The sequence below is a fragment of the Teleopsis dalmanni genome, chromosome 2 (genome assembly GCF_002237135.1).
Source record: "Teleopsis dalmanni isolate 2A chromosome 2, ASM223713v2, whole genome shotgun sequence".
NCBI classification, from domain to species: Eukaryota; Metazoa; Arthropoda; class Insecta; order Diptera; family Diopsidae; genus Teleopsis; species Teleopsis dalmanni.
In genome coordinates, this window is record NC_051847.1 from 189953461 (window position 1) to 189972940 (window position 19480).

Here is a 19480-nt window from a genome sequence, read left to right on the forward strand (position 1 = left end):
ATATAATATAATATAATATAATATAATATAATATAATATAATATAATATAATATAATATAATATAATATAATATAATATATAATATAATATAATATAAATACAAAATTTCACAAGATTAATGCTTGATTTTAAAAACAATATATAAAAATATATAAATAAATAAATCACTTTCATTTAAAGCCTAATGTTCTTTAGTGTTTTTAGGTTTAAGTTTACAAAATATTTGGAAAATAATATTATTATTATAATCTACCCTTAAGAAAACCCTTGAAAACATCAAAAAATGTCTTGATATTACACGACTGTTTTAATTTTTAGATATTATGTTCATTAAAGCCTAAAAACACAAAAGAAAATTCTTTGTTGTAGTGTCAAGCTAAATATAGTTTCAAAATAAAATAGTTTTCTTTTGAAACATAGATCCCCGTAGTAAGCAACCCATTCAAAAGATAAATTGTCATGTAAGGTTATACGTATTAAAAGTCACAGTAGCAACGCAATTTTTAAACAAAGAATTAATAATTGCTTCTCAAAATACTTATATATTATATTTTTACAAAGATCTCACTTATATGATCTCCCCTGTCGTAATGATTTTTAAGTTCTTCCTCTGCCACATTGCATTCCATGAATTTGAATTTATGCTTCTGGGCTTTGTTTTCCCGCTTTCTTACAGATGAATGAATTCTGATATGTTTTAAAAGTCTGTAAAAATAATCCTTTAATAAATTTAATTTTTTAATATAAATAGAGTTACTTTTTATTTGTTTTGAATTTTTCGTCACATTCATCGCAAGCAAATAGTCGTAAATGAGTTTTACTGTGATAACGTAGCTCAAAGGCGAGCATAAAACGTTTTCCACATTCAAGGCAAACGTGTGGCTTTTCACCAATATGTCGTTTCATGTGAAGATTAAGTCCTATCTTAGCAACAAATTTTTTATTACACTAAAAAACATAAATCTAATTTTTATACAATACTAAATAAAGGTAATTGAAAAACTGACTTTCGTACATGAGTAAGGTTTCTCACCAGTATGTCGCCTCATATGTATCTTGAGTTCTTCTTTACTAACAAAACTTTTACCACACTATAAAAAATATATGTGCTTATATATTCAAAGTTATATATTCAAGAAAAATAATAGCAAAATTTACTTCAGTGCATGAATGCGGTTTCTCACCAGTATGTCGCCTCACATGGATTTCAAGTCTCTCCTTACGAGTGAAACTTTGTTTACACTATTAAAAATATATTGTCATCTCAAATAAAAATTTTTAAAATACAAGTTTATACTTCAGTGCATGTGTAGGGTTTTTCCCCGGTATGTTCCCTCATATGAATATTGAGTCGATCTTTACGAAGAAAACATTCTTCACACTAATAAAATTATATATATTTATTGTATTTAATTTTAAATAAAATTAATGGAACTGTATACCTTAGTGCATGTGTATGGCTTTTCACCAGTATGTTGCCTCATGTGAAGATTAAGCGAGTTCTTAGCGGAAAAACCTTTGCTACACTATAAAAATTTATGCTTGGGATCAAAACTTTATTACAAACAACAAAAATATTTACTTCAGTGCATGTGTATGGTTTTTCACCAGTATGTCGTCTCATATGTCGTTTCAGTGTTTCCTTACGAGCAAAACATTGTTTACACTGTTAAAAATATATACTCATTACATATAGAAATTATATATAATAATAGTTGCAATATTTACTTCAGTGCATGTGTAAGGTTTTTCACCAGTATGTCCTTTTATATGACGATTAAGATCTTTTTTAACAGCAAAACTTTTTTCACACTAAAACCAATATTTACTTATGTTATATATTAAATCAAAATAATTGAAAACTATACTTGAGGGCATGTGTAAGGCTTTTCACCTGTATGTAACTTCATATGATAGTCAAGTGCGCTCTTATTAGAAAAAGTTTGATTACACTATACAAATATATATATTTTTATTTAGTCTCGTAAAATAAAAATTAAAGCAATATATTACTTTAGTGCATGAGTATGGTTTTTCTCCAGTGTGAGAGCGGCGATGCACTGTCAACGCACTCAGTGAAGAAAACGTATTCCCACAAATATCACAATTAAAATGTCTGTCTTTTTTATGTGTACGTTTATGTTTTCTGCAGAAATTTCAAAACAAATAATTTAAGATAATATTTTATATATTATATAAAATTTAAAAACTTACTTTGAAACAGAATTATTTTTTAATAATGGCTTTGTGGTTGGTTCAGTTACTTTATCGCCAATTCCGAGACATGATCGATCATCTACAATACCACTAACTAGAGTTTCAGAAACATTAGTTTCCGGTTCCGTTTTTATGGTATAATTCTCTAATGTTATAACAGAGTACTCTTCGTTTTCTGTACTTGTTTTAGATACTACATTCTTAATAAATTGTTGAGCAATGATATCATTTTCAATTGATGTACGATCATTTGTGATGGAACCATTCAGACATTCAGGAACAGTAACTTTAGGCTTCATATTATACTTTTATATTTTAGAATATTGCAAACTCTTTTATAATAATAATTTTTCTGTATTTGCTTTGACAACTTTATTTAAAATGCACTTTGCATTAAGTGATATGCATTAAGTAATATTAGCCATAAGTCTTTGTCCTTTTTTGATTTTATGGTATCGTGATTAAATAAAAATTTTGCAATACGATGCTTCTCAAATTTGGAAGTTGAAATTGATTGAAAACTTTGGTAATAACTTAATTTCTTAATTAGATATTCTATTACATATTCAATAATATTAAATACAAGTAACGAAATATATATTAGCTTAATATTTTTACAACGCGATCTACCTAATATTTGTTACTGTCTTAAATGTGTCAAAAAAGGTAAATAAAAAACAAACATTTAAAATGTTTCTTTACCCCAGAGTTGCAATATATATCGCACGATAAGTTCACATTTACACGAAAGTTATTTTCTAAAGATTACCTCATCGTTGATTTTACATTCAAATTGTTTAAAGTGCATAATATGCAAAATAATATAATAGTATATAATATAATACAACATAATTAAATTACGAGTATAAAATCTAAATTAAAGATTAAATAAAACTAAAAGCGGAAATAATAACATTTATAATACATATTATATATAAAACTAAAATTTTCAATATAAAATATAACAGGAAATCATACAACTTAGAAAATAAAATATACAATATTTGAGATTGCTTATAATGAATACAAATATATGTAAATATGTATATATATATTTTAATGCTCGATACTTGGGTTCTTTTTCTCAACATGCTAATGATAAGTAATGATAAGTGCATTCTTAAGTAATGATGAGCTGTAAGCTGTAAGAATTTCATTTTCTTTTAAAATACTATAGTGAACAAAGTAAACTATCTTCGAATTTGCTTTTAACATATATGTAATCTATTAAACCATGACTCTTGAAAGTTTGCAGAATACATAAAACTTCTTGTGAGTCTCGTCAATTTCATTATATACAATATAACAACACGGGAGACTGCACTATTTGATATCCTAAACAAATTTGGTGCTATTCATAACAGAAACTAGTTGCATAATACCTAACAACAAGTAGGAGCATTTAGTCAGGTACTAAGGTATTGTTGCTGAAAAGTGAACCTGTAATCGTAATTAAACGAACACTATTATATACTTACACAAAAAAAATGTACCTACTTGTTTGGTATAGAATACGTTTTCTAATATACTCCAAAATATTTCAAGCCACTTCATTGCTAACACATCCTATTAATTAACTTAAAAAGATTTTAGTTTAAATATTAGTACTGTTATACATTATTCACAACAAAAAAAAACGATAGAAAAATCCATTGAAAAAACTTTGATTATACGATAAGAATACTAAGTTACAAACGAACTAAAATAATTTAAAAACACAGCATTTTCCTTACTTCTAGGACGAAGTTTACTTCTTCTAGGTGTAATATATATTTATTAAAAAATTGTTTTGATTATATAACTAAAGAAATAGTTACTATTTTTAGTTACTATTTATTTTTATCAAATTTATAAACTCACAATTTTATTTTATGACTTATGTATATCTTAACATATCTATCCTATATCAATAAATAAATGAAATTCCCATTACTAGTTCGAGTCATCTCGAACAAGTTATAGAACAATTTGTTTACAAGTTGAAATTTGCAATAATTATTCTCTACTTTACAGAAAAAGTAACCGAAGTAGAAATCACAATAAGTTAAAAATCAAGATTAATTATTAAACATAAGACAGCACATGTAGATAACATATATTAAGTTGCTTCTGGTTATTCAAATATTTTCCAAATATTTCCACTTGCGTTTTTTGAATATTGGATCTCATTCATAATTTTATACTATCTACAGGTTCTACATTTTTAATACTCATAAGTTTACCTATATAAATTTGATGTGTAGACACAGTTGCTACAGTTACAGAGTCAGTAAAGGATTTTAACATATAATACGGTTTCAGATTTCAGATTTTAAATAAACTTAATGAATAGCTGCTGCCGCATTTATTTTAACACTTTCATTTTCGGTAATGAAATTAGTAAAAATTTCGTTTTCTAATGACAATTGCTCTTTTCTTGTTTCAAGTACAGTATGACTTCGATTAATACAACTAATAGAATTCGAGGGTTTGCAATAATCGAGGTTCTTGCAATAATCGATTTTAATTCATTAAGTGCATCTAAAATTTTTAAATCAAGTAAAGAGACATTAGGACAATGTTTATTAGAAAATAATATGATTACTTATTTTTATTAATAACATAATTGCAATCATACTTTCTGATAATATCTTGTTATTTCAGTTTGCTTTTTATTGCAATTAATATTCATTATAACTACCTTATGTTTTAGACCTTTAAGTATAATAACTTTTGTAAGAGGTAAGGAATTTTCCTCAGCCCATTGTATGCATATGTTAAGTGCATTTATTGCCACGCCATTTTTGATTTTAAGTGTAATTACATGACCTCAGTTTCCGAGTCTGATTCGATGTTAAGTTATTCAGCAAGAGATATAATTTTCATATAAAATTCGTTGACCCACTCATCCATTTCTTGTTGAGATATAACATCTGAAATAATTTCATGATTTCATAATATTCTTATGCACCGAGAATGTGTTCGCAAATTCTTATGGTTGAGTATAGGAGAGCAAATAAATCCACAAATAAAATAATAAGAATACAAAAGAGGAAAATAATTAGAAAAAGTTGCATTCTTCACGGTTGTCAATTTTCAAAGTTGCAATAACAAAGGTAATACAGGAAAAATTCAAGAGGTTCAATAACCGAGGAGTTGCGATATTCGAGGCTTGCATTAATCGAGGTCATACTGTACTTCATTTTTTATAAATTCTTGTTCATCTGTAATATCATCAAGTTTAGGTTCACGAACAGTAAAATTTGGTTCGATTTTTAGATTAATTTTTTCAAGTCTAGAGGTTTCTTCATGTTCTAATAATAATTGGTTTGTACTTGTTTCAATTGCTTCTTCTGTTATACGTTGTTGTTTTGTAACGCAATCTTTAAACGGAATTTGGTCAGGCCTCATTCTTATACTCTCATTTTCTAACATTGTAATAGTATATACTTCGTTTTCTAATAACAATTCCTCTGTACTTATTTCAGGTACTTCATTTTTTATAAATTGCTCAACAACAACTTCATCTTCAATTGATGTTTGATCACCTGTAATATTCGACTCCATCTTTATACTTTTATTTTCTATTGAATTAGGCACTTCATTTTCTGACAATATTTTCTCCGTAATTGCTTCTCTAAGGCTGCTGCTGGGATATTCATCTGAAATTAATATTAAAATGTGCATTATTCACTATAATAATAAATTTTCTTTAAATTTTTCATAGAGTTATTTAAAAATTATATACTAAATTATTCCATAATGATAATAATAAGAAATATGTTTTGAGGTACAAATGTCCTTACAAATTATGCAACATTAGTCTTATATACTATATGAATGAACGTATTTGATTTTAAAACAGTTTTATTTATAGTTAAAAATTATTTAATATTCAATTTAAGATTCTAATCAATAGAAATTTTTTTTTGAGTTTTCATGCGAAATACAGATTTTTACAAATTACAAAAACTTTTTAAAATTTTTAGGACTTTTTTTTTGAAATGTGTAATCTAATAACAGCATTACGATCATATACTCTTGCAAGCAACCCACACAAAAAATTAACTATTGTGTTATATGTATATAAAGTCAAAGTAGCAATCTCATTTTTAAATGAACAATTACTGATTTCTTTCATTCACTTCTCAATATACTAAAATATTATATTATATTTATTAAGAATATATGACCTATATCTTACCTATATGAAAACCAACATCAAAATGATTTTTAAGTTCTTCCTCTGTCGCATACATGGCAGTGCACTCCTTGCACTTGAATTTATACTTCTGGGCCATCTTTTTTTGTGTGTCTTCACATGCATGAATTCCGATATGCTGTTTAAGTCTAGAAATTATAACTATTATTAAATTTATTCTATAAAAAAAGTATTATTTACTTCTTATTAGTTTTGAATTTTTTTCCACATTGAGCACATGTGAACAGAAATACATGAATTTTACTATGATAACGTAGCTCAAAGGCGAGCATAAAACGTTTTCCACATTCAAGGCAAACGTGTGACTTTTCACCAATATGTCGTTTCATATGAAGATTGAGTCCTATCTTAGCAACAAATTTTTTATTACACTAAAAAACATAAATCTAATTTTTATACAATACTAAATAAAGGTAATTGAAAAACTGACTTTCGTACATGAGTAAGGTTTCTCACCAGTATGTCGCCTCATATGTATCTTGAGTTCTTCTTTACTAACAAAACTTTTACCACACTATAAAAAATATATGTGCTTATATATTCAAAGTTATATATTCAAGAAAAATAATAGCAAAATTTACTTCAGTGCATGAATGCGGTTTCTCACCAGTATGTCGCCTCACATGAACATCAAGTCCCTCCTTACGAGTGAAACTTTGTTTACACTATTAAAAATATATTGTCATCGCAAATAAAAATATTTAAAACACAAGTTTATACTTCAGTGCATGTGTAGGGTTTTTCCCCGGTATGTTCCCTCATATGAATATCGAGTCCTTCTTTACGAAGAAAACATTCTTTACACTAATAAAGTTATATATATTTTTTGTATTTAATTTTAAATAAAAATAAAGGAATTGTATACCTCAGTGCATTTGTATGGCTTTTCACCAGTATGACGCCTCATGTGGACATTAAGTGAGTTCTTAATAGTGAAACTTTGATCACACTATGAAAAATATATACGTTTTATATTTAATCTCAAAAGAAAATAATTGCAAAACATACTTCAGTGCATGAGTAGAGTTTCTCACCAGTATGTTTTGCCATATGACGTTTAAGCGAGCTCTTTATAGAAAAATTTTGACCACACTATAACAAATAAATACTTGTATTTATTTCTGAATAAAAATAATTCAAATATTTACTTCCTTGCATGAGTAAGGTTTTTCTCCAGTATGTCGTCTCATATGCACATCCAGTCCCCCCTTACGAGTGAAACTTTGTTTACACTATTGAAAATATATAGTTATTACATGTTGTCTCGAAAAAAAAAATATAATTAAACTAAGAGAATATACTTCAATACATGTGTAGAGTTTTTCACCAGTATGTCGCCTCATATGAATATCGAGTGCATCTTTACGAGGAAAACTTTCTGTACACTTGTAAAATTATATATCTATTGTAATTAATTTTAAACAAAAGTAATCAAATTTTATACTTCAGTGCATTTGTATGGTTTTTCACCAGTATGTCGTCTCATGTGAAGTTTTAGTGAATTTTTAATAGAAAAACTTTGATCACACTATGAAAAATATATACATACGTTTAATATTTGATATCAAATAAAAATATTTTCAAAATATACTTCAGTGCATGCGTAGAGTTTTTCTCCAGTATGTATCGTTATGTGGCGCTTAAGTGAGCTCTTAAGAGAGAAACTTTGATTACACTATAAGAAATTTATATTTATAGTTATTTACAGAGAAAAATAATTGATAAATTTACTTGCTTGCACGAAAAGGGCTTCTCACCAGTATGTCGCCTCATATGAACATTTAGTCCCTCCTTACGGGTAAAACTTTGTTTACACTATTAAAAATATATACTTATTGTATATAATATCAAGTCAAAATAACTAAAATAAGATTATATACTTCAGTGCATGTGTAGAGCTTTTCACCGGTATGTGTTCTCATATGAATATCGAGCCCATCTTTGCGCCGAAAACATCGTTTACACTAATAAAATTATGTATTTATTATATTTAGTTTAAAATAAATATAAGGATTTTATTTACTTCAGTACATTTGTATGGGTTTTCACCAGTATGTTGCCACATATGAAGATTGAAAGAGTTCTGAGTGGAAAAACTTTCATTACACTGTAAAAATTAAATTCTTAATTTATCTAATACCTAATTAAGATAATTTTATTATTTACTTCAAGGCATTGGTAGAGTTTTTCATCAGTATGCCGCTTCATATGATTATCGAGTCTTTTGTTGGAAGTAAAGATTTTTTTACACTGTAACAATTGTATTATTTTTAATTTAATCGTATATGAAAGTAATTTAATATGAGTACATACTTTGACGCATGTAAAAGGTTTTTCACCAGTGTGTTGTTTCATATGAAAATTGAGTTGTGTCTTCACAGCGAAGCCTTTATTACACTGTAAGTATATATGTATTTATACTAAATCGCGTATAAAAATAAATGAAATATTTACAGTAATACATTTATAGGGTTTTTCACCAGTATGTCGTCTGACATGACACTCAAGACCTTCTTTACGCGCAAAACATTGTTTACACTATTATAAATATATGTATTTTAAATTTGAATTTTTAATAAAAATAAATGCATTATATACTTTAGTGCATGCGTAGAGTTTTTCACCAGTATGTCTTGTCATATGACGTTTAAGAGAACCATTACTACGGAAATTCTGATTGCACTATTAAATATATAAGTATATTTATTTATGTGTTTTATTAAATGAATACAATTGCAATATTTACTTTTGTGCAAGTGAAAGGTTTTTCACCAGTGTGCGAGCGAAGATGGCCTTTCAACGAACCCAATGAGGAAAATTTTTTACCACAAATATCACAATTAAGACATCTTTCTCTTTTAAGCCGCCTGCAAAAATTATTTAAGCAGGTATTATTGTATTTATTAATATAGCATAACAAACTGATAAACTAACTTCAAAGGTGGTTTATTTCTTAATAATTGCTGTGTAGGTGGTTTACTTTTATTTTTGATTGTTATTTTTACTGCAGTGTCGCTTTCGAACAATGATTGATCGGCTATAATACCAATTGTCTCTGGTTCAATTTTAACAGCATGATTTTCTGGCATATTAAAAATGAACTCTCCATTTTGGGACAATAAATTATCTGTGCTTGTTTCAAATATTTCATCTTTTATAAATTGTGTTACAATAAGACCATCTTTCATTAATAAGTCCTTATTCATAATAGCAACATCCAGATTTGCAGAAACAAAGGTTTTCGCATCCACAATTTTGCTTTCATCTTTTAGAGCAGCGCACATCTCCGTTTACTTATAATTTTCAGCTTTAATCAACGTTTTTATTTTGTTTATATTTTACTGACAATGTTATTATTACCATTCTTCCACATTGATTGTTTTTCAAATGTGCAATGGAAGGCAGTACCAAAAAAAACAATTCAAAAACAGTAAACAATACCAGAGTTGCAATTTATGCTTCACAATAATTTGTATTTACACGGATGCTTTAATTAAGTAACTTGTAATTATCAACTACATTCCTTGTGAACGGGAAGCGTGTTTTCACCATAATTTATAGAATTTGAATCTCTCCGAGAAAATTATTTTCCATACACTGCTACTTCTTTTAGAACCCTCAATGTATATAGTTGACCCTTCTCCTATTCAGAGACCACTCTTCTTTGGCCAAGTGTCTCTACGGGAACATCATTAAATTTTTTTCGAAGTTGAAAATGGAAAAGATATAGTTAATATTTTTTAAAAAAACAAGCAAAGATATTGGAATTTGCATCTAAACGAGAACAAAACAAACACCAAATAAATCAACAAATAAATCATTACGTTAGTTATAAGAAGTTATGAAAGGCTTTCTTATTTGAAAAAAGCGTAAGCAATAAAAATGTTGTCAAAAGATTTTATTCGGATTATGTACGCAATTGAGAAACAAAGCCATTTATCGTCAAATAAAAATCATGCACTACAAGAGTATTATTCTATCTTTCGTGCTGTGTTGTGCCGAAATTTGAACAGTAATCAACAGTGACGAGACGGCATCAGGAGCAGCAAGAACTAGATAAAAATCCTTCAGAAAAACTATGGTCCTATGATCTATGAGCTTTACCGAGACATCAACATAGTTATAGTTTCACAAAATAAAGGATATGCTTACTTGATTAGTTTAAATTTTTGAAGCTCTCATGCGGACTATTTCCTTTTATATTTTTTTAAAATTGTGTATAAAACAAATTATTTTCTGTAGTTCTACACTCTCACATTCACAATATGTAAAAAAAGTTTGTGCACTGACTGCAACTATTAAATAATTTAAGAACTGCTGACAAAGAGCAATATTTGCTCATGGTAAGAAACATGTCGCATAAAAAATATTGTTGTTGAGTTTTTAAGCAATATTTGTTTTTAAGCGATTTGTTTACAATCGCTTAAAGTATGCAACGATGTGGCCATCAGTCTGATACAGATGATTCCGGCAATAACAATTGGCAAGGGCTCTTTAGTTTTTACCTAATATGCGACTGATACAAATTGGTCTGAATCCGGTCCATCTACTTGTGAGACGCAATGTGGATTATACGCAAATTTTGATAACCTGCTAAGTGTTACTATTTTATGATTTTATAGGAACTTACACAACTCACAACTTTTGTTTTTTTTTTTTTAGGTTTTTATGTATTTTCTTGTTATTTTGTGTTGATAGCTTTTGCATGTTTTCATTTAAATTATAAATCTAACTGCTAACGCATAATCTAAAATAACAAACTTATCAATTTATAAGAAAGGAATTAGATACGCTAACGTAAACACAATTAGGTCAACGCAAAAAATACTCAATTTCACTACTCCTTTCCCGGCAGTATGTTATTTTTGTACAGTACATTGTCATATTTTTAAATTTACAAGGAGTTAATTCTTTTGTCTTTAAATAAAATTTTAGTCTATTGATAAAAGTAATATGTAATATTTAATTTTTAAAAATTTATTTAAATCATGTCAACGAATCAACAAATTATTTACAATTTATTTTTTCATCAAATTTTCAAAAATGTATAAAAATAAAGAATATTTTGTTTACTAAAATAAATATACACATAGGACTACACCAGTACACATTTAATATAAGTAGTTTTGTCCTTGCTTAATATAACCCAAAAAACATCTTTCAAGCTAAAATTTAAATAAGTAAAAATTTGAAATTAGTTTCCAAAACATTAGATAAAACATGCAGATATATTTGAGTTTGTTCTTATCATTTAAATTCAGATTCATTGACAGCATCTATAATAACAACAATTACATTTTCATTTTCTATTGTCACATCGGTAAATTTCATTTTCTAATAACAATTGCTCTATACTTGTTTCAAATAATTCAGTTTCTATAAATTATTGATCATCAGTGATACCATCAAGCGGAGGTTCACGAATAGTAAAATTTGGTTCGATTTTCAGATTGATTTTTTCATGTCAAGAGTTCTCTTCATTTTCTAATAATAATTGGTTTGTACTTGTTTCAATTGCTTCTTCTTTTATAAGTTGTTGTATAGTAACGTCATCTTTAAACGGAATGTGGTCAGGTCTCATTCTTATACTCTCATTTCCTAACATTATAATAGTATATACTTCGTTTTCTAATAACAATTCCTCTGTACTTCTTTCAGGTAATTCATTTTTTATAAATTGTTCTCCAACAACTTCATCTTCGATTAAACGCTCCGCCTTTAAACTTTTATTTTCTAATGAATTGCACACTTCATTTTCTGGTAATATTTTCTCCGTGATTGCTTCTTTAAGGCTGCTGTTAGGATATTTATCTAAAATTAATATAAAAAATTAATACTTGATTTTAAATAACTTCTTTTGCTATATTACATACAAATATATAAAAATTATTTACTACATTATTTAGTAATAAGTAAGTAATAAGTTAGTAATAAGAAATATGTTTTGGATACAAATGTTTTTACCAATTTATACTTTCAAAAACAATGTTCAATGATAAGTTTTGATGTGGATAAAAGAATTATTCAATTAATAAAAATATTTGATTTCCAAATGTTTTTTTTTAAATGATCGATTTTATAGTTAAATTTAATATTGAATGTCAGATTCTAATAACAGAAAATTCATTTGTCGTGCTCTAATACGAAATGTGGTTTCAAAATAAACACTTCTAAAATTATTATTATAATTTTCTTCCCGAGTTTATTTGTACTTTGTAAGCGCCCCATATAAATATAAACTATTACATGTTTATATTTATTTACTTTAAGTAAGTTTATAAAGTGATTAGTGTCACTTATAAAAAATAAAAAATGACAAAAAAATCTGTAATATGAGCCTTGAAAGTGTGTGCAGTCTTGGCTACTTGTGTTCTGAGGCACGAAAGGTTGATCTATAAATTTCATTATCAAGTTCAATATAATCATTAAGAGAAGCATTGAAAGTTATATTATTTACTTTAAACCTCGCTACCAGCGACTGAAATTTGCACAAAGAATCAACAAGAAAACAAATTAAACATTTGGTTTGGAAAAAGGGACTTCCCTTAACAGACAAATGCATTAATGTATACTTAAAACAAAAATTCGACTTATAGAATGCACTTTCCCATATTCCTATCGGCACGGAACAAAATTTTTGTTCGAGTTATAGAAGTTCGAGTTTTGGAAGTTTGACTGTATATGTATTTCATGTTTATTCATATAAACATACATAACATCAAAAACATTTACTATGGTAAATTCGTTTGTATTTAAAAAAATTGTTTTTATTAATTACTATTTAATTTATTATTATATATTATTTATTTATTTTTACTGATTCCTTGTTAAGAAACTCTTCCAACAAGTTAATAGACTCAAAAATTTTTAAACCTCTCTAAAAATTCGATACCTCTGGTATTAAAAGCGAGAGCACAAAAACATGTTTTGGTCATCACTCCCATTTAAAATTTTTACTTCCAGCATGTGCATATGATGTTCTTTCGCCCCCTTCACCATACAATTCGCGACAAATATGAGCCCAATTATAAACTGAATAACATACCCATGCAAAGAAGTTTCTTATAAATAAAAACGTGTTCAGTTTTTAACTTGCATTTGAATAAATTCGTTATAGAGAGGTGTTTTTTTTGTATGCAAAAATTTGTTTGCGTACTTGAAAAAACTTCTTTATAGAGAGAAATTCGCTATAAGGAGGTTCGCTATAGAGGGATTTGACTCTCTATTATATATGTTAAAAATCTCTTACCCATATGAACTCTTATTCCATAATGATTTTTAAGTTCTTCCTTTGTCGCATAGGTCGCATTGCATTCTTTGCACTTGAATTTATGTTCCTGACATTCATTTTCTCGTCTGTTTTGAGATGAATGTATTCTGACATGTTCTTCAAGTCTGTAAATTTAAGCTATTATTATTTATTCTTTATAAATAGAATTATTTACTCCTTATTAGTTTTGAATTTTGTTTCACACTGATCACAGGTAAATAGACAAATATGAATTTTACTATGATAACGTAATTCAAAAGCGCGTAGAAATTGTTTCCCACATTCATTGCAAACATGTTGTTTTTCACCAGTATGCCGCTTCATGTGGAGATTAAGTGAACTTTTTATAGAAAAACTTTTATTACACTATAAAAAAACACATACTTTATTGAATTTTAAATAGAATTTTCGAAACACATACTTCAGTGCATGTGAAAGGTTTTTCACCAGTGTGCCGCGCCATGTGATTGTAGAGTGAACGCTTAGCCGTGAAACTTTGATTACACTACAAATTATTTAATAATTAATAAAATAATTGCAACTAATTGCAATACTCACTTTAGTACACTTGTATGGTTTCTCGCCAGTATGTCGCCTTAAATGTAAATTAAGTTCCTTCTTAACAGCAAATCTTTTATTACACTATACGAAATATACGATTTATATAAAATATTAAATAAAACTAAATGCAAGATTTACTTCTGTACATATGTGGGATTTTTCCCCTGTATGTCGTTTTAAATGACGATGGAGTGTCTCCTTAACAGAAAAACTTTGATTACACTGTAAATGAATAAGGTTATTATTTTAAACTCTATTGAAAATAATTACTAAATATACTTCAGTGCATTTGAAAGGTTTTTCACCAGTATGTCGCTTTATGTGAAGATTAAGTGTCTCCTTAAGAGGAAAACTCTGATAACACTGTCAATGAATATATTTGTTATATTAAATATTTAAGGAAAAAATTGCGATATTTACTTCGGTACATTTATAGGGCTTTTCACCAGTATGTTGCCTCATATGACGTTTAAGTGCCTGCTTAACAGCAAAACTATTAGTACACTAAAAAATAAATATACTTTTTATATTTAATATCAAATAAAAATACTAGCGTTATTTACCTCAGTGCATGAATATGGTTTTTCTCCAGTATGCCGTCTCATATGAATCTCGAGGCCTTCCTTACGAGTAAAACATTGTTTGCACTATCAAAATTATTGATTCAATATTTTTATTCTCAAAAAAAAAAATAATTTAAATATTTACTTTAGTACATGTGAAAGGTTTTTTACCAGTGTGTTGCCTCATATGACGATTAAGTGACTCCTTAACAGAAAAACATTTATTGCACTACAAATAATATACACTTATTATATTTAATTTTAAATAATATATAAAATGTTCACTTCAAGGCAGTTATATGGCTTTTCGCCGGTATGAGAACGACGATGCTTTTTCAGTACACTCAATTTGGGTAATTTCTTTTCACAAAAGTCACAAGCAAAATAACGCTCCTCCAAATGCATACTTTAAGCATATTAAAAAATTAAACAAATATAAACATTTATTGTATTTTCTATAAAAATTATAATTAATTTATAAACATACTACGAATCCAATTCATTATATTGTGATAATTCCTTTGTGGTTGTTTCCATACGTTCCTCTTCTATTAATTCTTTTATAGCAACGACATCTTCGAAAGAAATTTGATCGTCTATAATTGTACTAGGTAAAGCCTCAATAACAGTAGCGTCTGGTTCCGTTTTCATGGTCTTATTTTCTAGAGTTATAACAGCTTCGTTTTCTGATAACAATTGCTCTGTGCTTATTTTGCGTACTTTATCTTTTTTAAATTTTTTCACAATAACTTCATTTTCGAATGACTGATCATCATTAGCTGTCGTCCCCATCTTTATACTTTCATTTTCTAATTTAATAAATACTTCATTTTCCAATAATAATTTCTCCGCGGTTGCTTCAAATACTTTATTTATTGAACATTGATTAATAACTCCTTTAAGGTTTCTGCTAGTATATTTATCTGAAATATATATAAAAATGTGTACTAGACATTGAAAAATATTTCTTATGCTTTATGCTTTACGAATTAATATTTAAAACGTATTTACGTACATAATGGTCAGTAATGAGAAATAAGTTGTGGGTGGAAGACTATGCAACATTATTCCTTACTTTTAAAAACAATAAGTAAAAATATGGAATCAAATAAAATTACGTTGTTCAAAGCCTGTATGGTGACAATAATGTATACAATAAAATAAACGCAATCAAAGAGTTTTTATGTGTATAAAATAATTAATCTGTTAATAAAAATATTCAATTTCAAAATACTATAGTTTGTTTTTGTACTTATCGATTTAATAGTTAGAATTTAGACCGTAACCGTAAATTAGTACAATAGATTTGTTATGATCTTATGCAAAATGTATTTTAAAATAAAGATTCTATAAATTTTTGGTAATTTTCATTGGAAATTTATAACCCGAAGTACATCATTTCTATCATAGATATTAGTAAGCAAAAAAAGCTAATATATTAGTTTTAAAATTAAGAATTACTAATTTCTTACATTTAAACTTCAATATACAAAAATATTATATATGTTAAAAATATCTTACCTATATGAACTCCGATTTCATAATGATTTTTAAGTCCTTCCTTTGTCTCATACATCGCATTGCATTCTTTGCATTTGAATTTTTGTTTTTGAACTCTATATTTACGTTTGCGTATTGCAGAATGAATTTTGATATGCTGCTCTAATCTATATAATCAAAAAATTAGAATAGATACAAATCATGATATGATGCAAATGAAACTGATATTTACTGTTTGAAGGTTTTGAATTTTTCCTCACATTGATCGCAGCCAAATGGACGTATATGAGTTTTACTATGGTAACGTAACTCAATAGCGCGTAGAAAACATTTTCCACATTCATTGCAAACGTGTGGCTTTTCACCAGTATGCCGTTTCATATGAAGATTGAGTGCATGCTTACGCGCAAAATGTTGTTTGCACTTCAAAAGTATATAAACTTAATATATATATACATAATTTTAAAAAGTAATTAAAATATTTACTTCGGTGCATGTAAAATGTTTTCCTCCAGTATGTTGCTGCATATGAAGATTTAGTCCTTGCTTAACAGCAAAAGTTTTATCACACTATTAATTCAAAAATTTTATTTAACTTTTATAGAAAATATACTTACAATACTTACTTCATCACATTTATAGGGCTTTTCACCTGTATGTTGTCTTGAATGGTGTTTGAGTGCCTGCTTGACGGCAAAACTTTTATTGCACTATAAAAAAGAACACTTAAATTTAGTCTTAATAAAAATATTTAATATATATATACTTCGGTGCATTTGTAGGGTTTTTCACCAGTATGTCGCTTCATATGAATATCGAGTCCTTCTTTACGAGTAAAGCATTGTTCACACTATTAAAATTGTATATTTATCATATTTTCTTTAAAATGAGAATAATTTAAATTTAAATATATACTTCAGTGCATTTATAAGGTTTTTCACCAGTATGTCGCCTCATGTGAAGATTAAGTGAATTTTTAATAGAGAAGCTTTGATCACACTATAAAAATTAAGTGTTATATAAATATTAATATCAAAAAAATTACAATATATACTTCAGTGCATGCGTAGAGTTTTTCACCAGTATGCCTGATCATATGACGTTTTAGTGAGCTCTTAATAGAAAAACTCTGATCACACTACAAAAATTGCAAATATTGATATATGTATATTTTTTTATAAAAATAAATGGCATATTTACTTCCTTGCATGTGTAGGGTTTCTCTCCGGTATGTCGCCTCATATGAAGTGTAAGTGAGCTCTTAACGAAGAAATTCTGATTACACTATAATATAGAAAAACCTATTAGATGCAAATATCTTTTATATGAAAATAATTGCAATAGTTACTTCCGTACAAGTGTAGGGTTTTTCCCCAGTATGAGAGCGGAGATGAACTTTTAAAGGACCCAATGACAAAAATTTTTTTCCACAAATGTCACAAGCAAGACATCTTTCCACTTTATGCTTTCTGCAGAAATTTCAAAATAAATCATTTGAATATTATAATAAATTTATATACTAACTTTAAAACTGGCTCAATTACTTTATCTTTTATTGTGATTTGTACTACACCGTCACTTTCAATTCGTGATGAATCAGGTATAGACCCATTGCCTAATGTTTGAGTAACAACAGTTTCTGGCTCTCTTTTTATGGTATAATTTTCTATCGTAATAAAAGTGTTTTCTATTAAAAACTTCGCTGTAGTTGTTTCAGGTATTTCATCTTTTATATATTGTGTTACATTTTCTTGTGTGCTATCTTTGACAAATATCTGATCGTTTATAATGGCATCACCCAAACTTTTGAGAACAGTAGTTTTCGACACCATCGTTATATTTTCATCTTTCATAGAATCGCACATTCAGTTTTCTAAGAATAATTTCCCTCTGGTTGCTTATATACGTTAACTATCATACATAGTTCTTCACTAACACCAGTTTCTTATAACGTAAGCTATTTTTATTTTACTGGTAACGTATTATTATTATTATTACAACTTTTCTACATAAAAATTATTTGGATTTAAAATGTGTCAAAAAAGGCAACAACACCAGAGTTGCAATTAATGTTGCATGTTTACTTGAAAGGTATTAAGTTTTTTTTTATATAAATATTTATATTAGATCTGTTCCACGATGTTACTCGTAGTAAAACCCAAATAAAACACGCCAAGTACAAACAGAGCGTAACAACAAATAAAGTGCCAAATTTTGCTCTTTAAACAGATTTTCATGGAACAGCCTAGTGTAAAATCTGCTGTGAACAACAGTGCCGCGCAAATAAACAATACAAATATTTAAATTTAAACCAAAATAGCAGATTCACACATCACCACATATTTTACTTGAAAAAAAATGTACGAGTAGCAAATTCAAATTTCGACAGGGATGTTATGTTCTCTCAGATGCTCTGAATTAATCGAAAATTTACTGGTGGAGCGCACTTGTGTATACACAGTGTTACTCAAAGTTATTACGAGTAACCCGTGGAACAGATCTATTGATCCTTAAATGTTTTTTGCATCATATTATATATGTTTTGCATCATAAACGCTTTTCTTTTTAAAAGTTGGAAAACAAATACCATTTAGTCTAAATGAAAACTTTTCGTAATTCGTAATTTTTTAATTTAAGACTGCACTAAATTACATTTAGTATAAACGACAGCTGTTACTCTTCACTAAATATAGTTTTCACAATTATGCCGCTATAAACTTTAGTTTAATTTTTTTGAACTGATTTTTATAAACATGAATAAAAATTATAAAATTTTGAAATAGTTTTAATTTCACGATGCCTAATGCTGATTTCCTGCTGACTTATGTTGTCAATAATTTTTTAAATGTTTGGATAACGGTTAATAATGCTCTAAAAATCTTCAGTCAAAGATTTAATGACTCCAAGTGAAAAGCCGGTAAACGATTTAAAATCACTAAAATAATTTTTTAATAAATATTTTTAAGCACAATTCCTGAAGATATATACAACTTTTGTTATTATTTCAAATTAAAAGCAAATAACAAAACTCAAGAATACTTTTGAATGAACGAAGACTTTAATCACATTGGGCATAGCGAAGAGATATTGCTAAAGAGAATTTATTTTTTTGACAATGTATTGAATTTTATTCTATATTTACGAACTTTACAAAAAAAATGTACCGA

General features: G+C 27.4%; 2 protein-coding genes across 3 annotated transcripts; both read right to left on the reverse strand.

The window, feature by feature from the left end:
* Positions 1-328: 328 nt before the first annotated feature.
* LOC119676417 (zinc finger protein 160-like) lies at positions 329-9811 on the reverse strand. Its single transcript, XM_038087657.1, has 32 exons — positions 9354-9811; positions 9166-9286; positions 9018-9101; positions 8874-8957; positions 8733-8816; positions 8586-8669; positions 8443-8526; positions 8300-8383; positions 8151-8234; positions 8011-8094; positions 7864-7947; positions 7721-7804; positions 7568-7651; positions 7428-7511; positions 7285-7368; positions 7140-7223; positions 7001-7084; positions 6850-6933; positions 6600-6790; positions 6402-6547; positions 5378-5859; positions 2216-2523; positions 2015-2147; positions 1870-1953; positions 1730-1813; positions 1584-1667; positions 1444-1527; positions 1299-1382; positions 1160-1243; positions 1009-1092; positions 759-949; positions 329-706 (listed from the first exon to the last, which is right to left on the reverse strand). Exons 1-32 carry the CDS (start codon positions 9701-9703, stop codon positions 547-549), a joined length of 4014 nt encoding a protein of 1337 aa, XP_037943585.1. The 5' UTR covers positions 9704-9811; the 3' UTR covers positions 329-546.
* A 1707-nt stretch (positions 9812-11518) lies between these two features.
* On the reverse strand, positions 11519-18419 carry LOC119682236 (zinc finger protein 845-like). 2 transcript variants are annotated; one of them, XR_005252569.1, is made up of 23 exons: positions 17838-18419; positions 17662-17782; positions 17514-17597; positions 17368-17451; positions 17229-17312; positions 17080-17163; positions 16940-17023; positions 16800-16883; positions 16546-16736; positions 16335-16480; positions 15301-15736; positions 15099-15219; positions 14959-15042; positions 14814-14897; positions 14671-14754; positions 14530-14613; positions 14389-14472; positions 14248-14331; positions 14111-14194; positions 13865-14055; positions 13669-13814; positions 11775-12230; positions 11519-11695 (listed from the first exon to the last, which is right to left on the reverse strand). XR_005252569.1 is itself a non-coding variant. In XM_038095615.1 (22 exons), exons 1-22 carry the CDS (start codon positions 18176-18178, stop codon positions 11884-11886), a joined length of 3132 nt encoding a protein of 1043 aa, XP_037951543.1. In that variant the 5' UTR covers positions 18179-18419; the 3' UTR covers positions 11519-11883. The 2 variants fall into 2 exon arrangements, 1 of the variants encoding a protein (XP_037951543.1); XM_038095615.1 differs by having other exon boundaries at positions 11519-12230.
* Positions 18420-19480: the final 1061 nt, after the last annotated feature.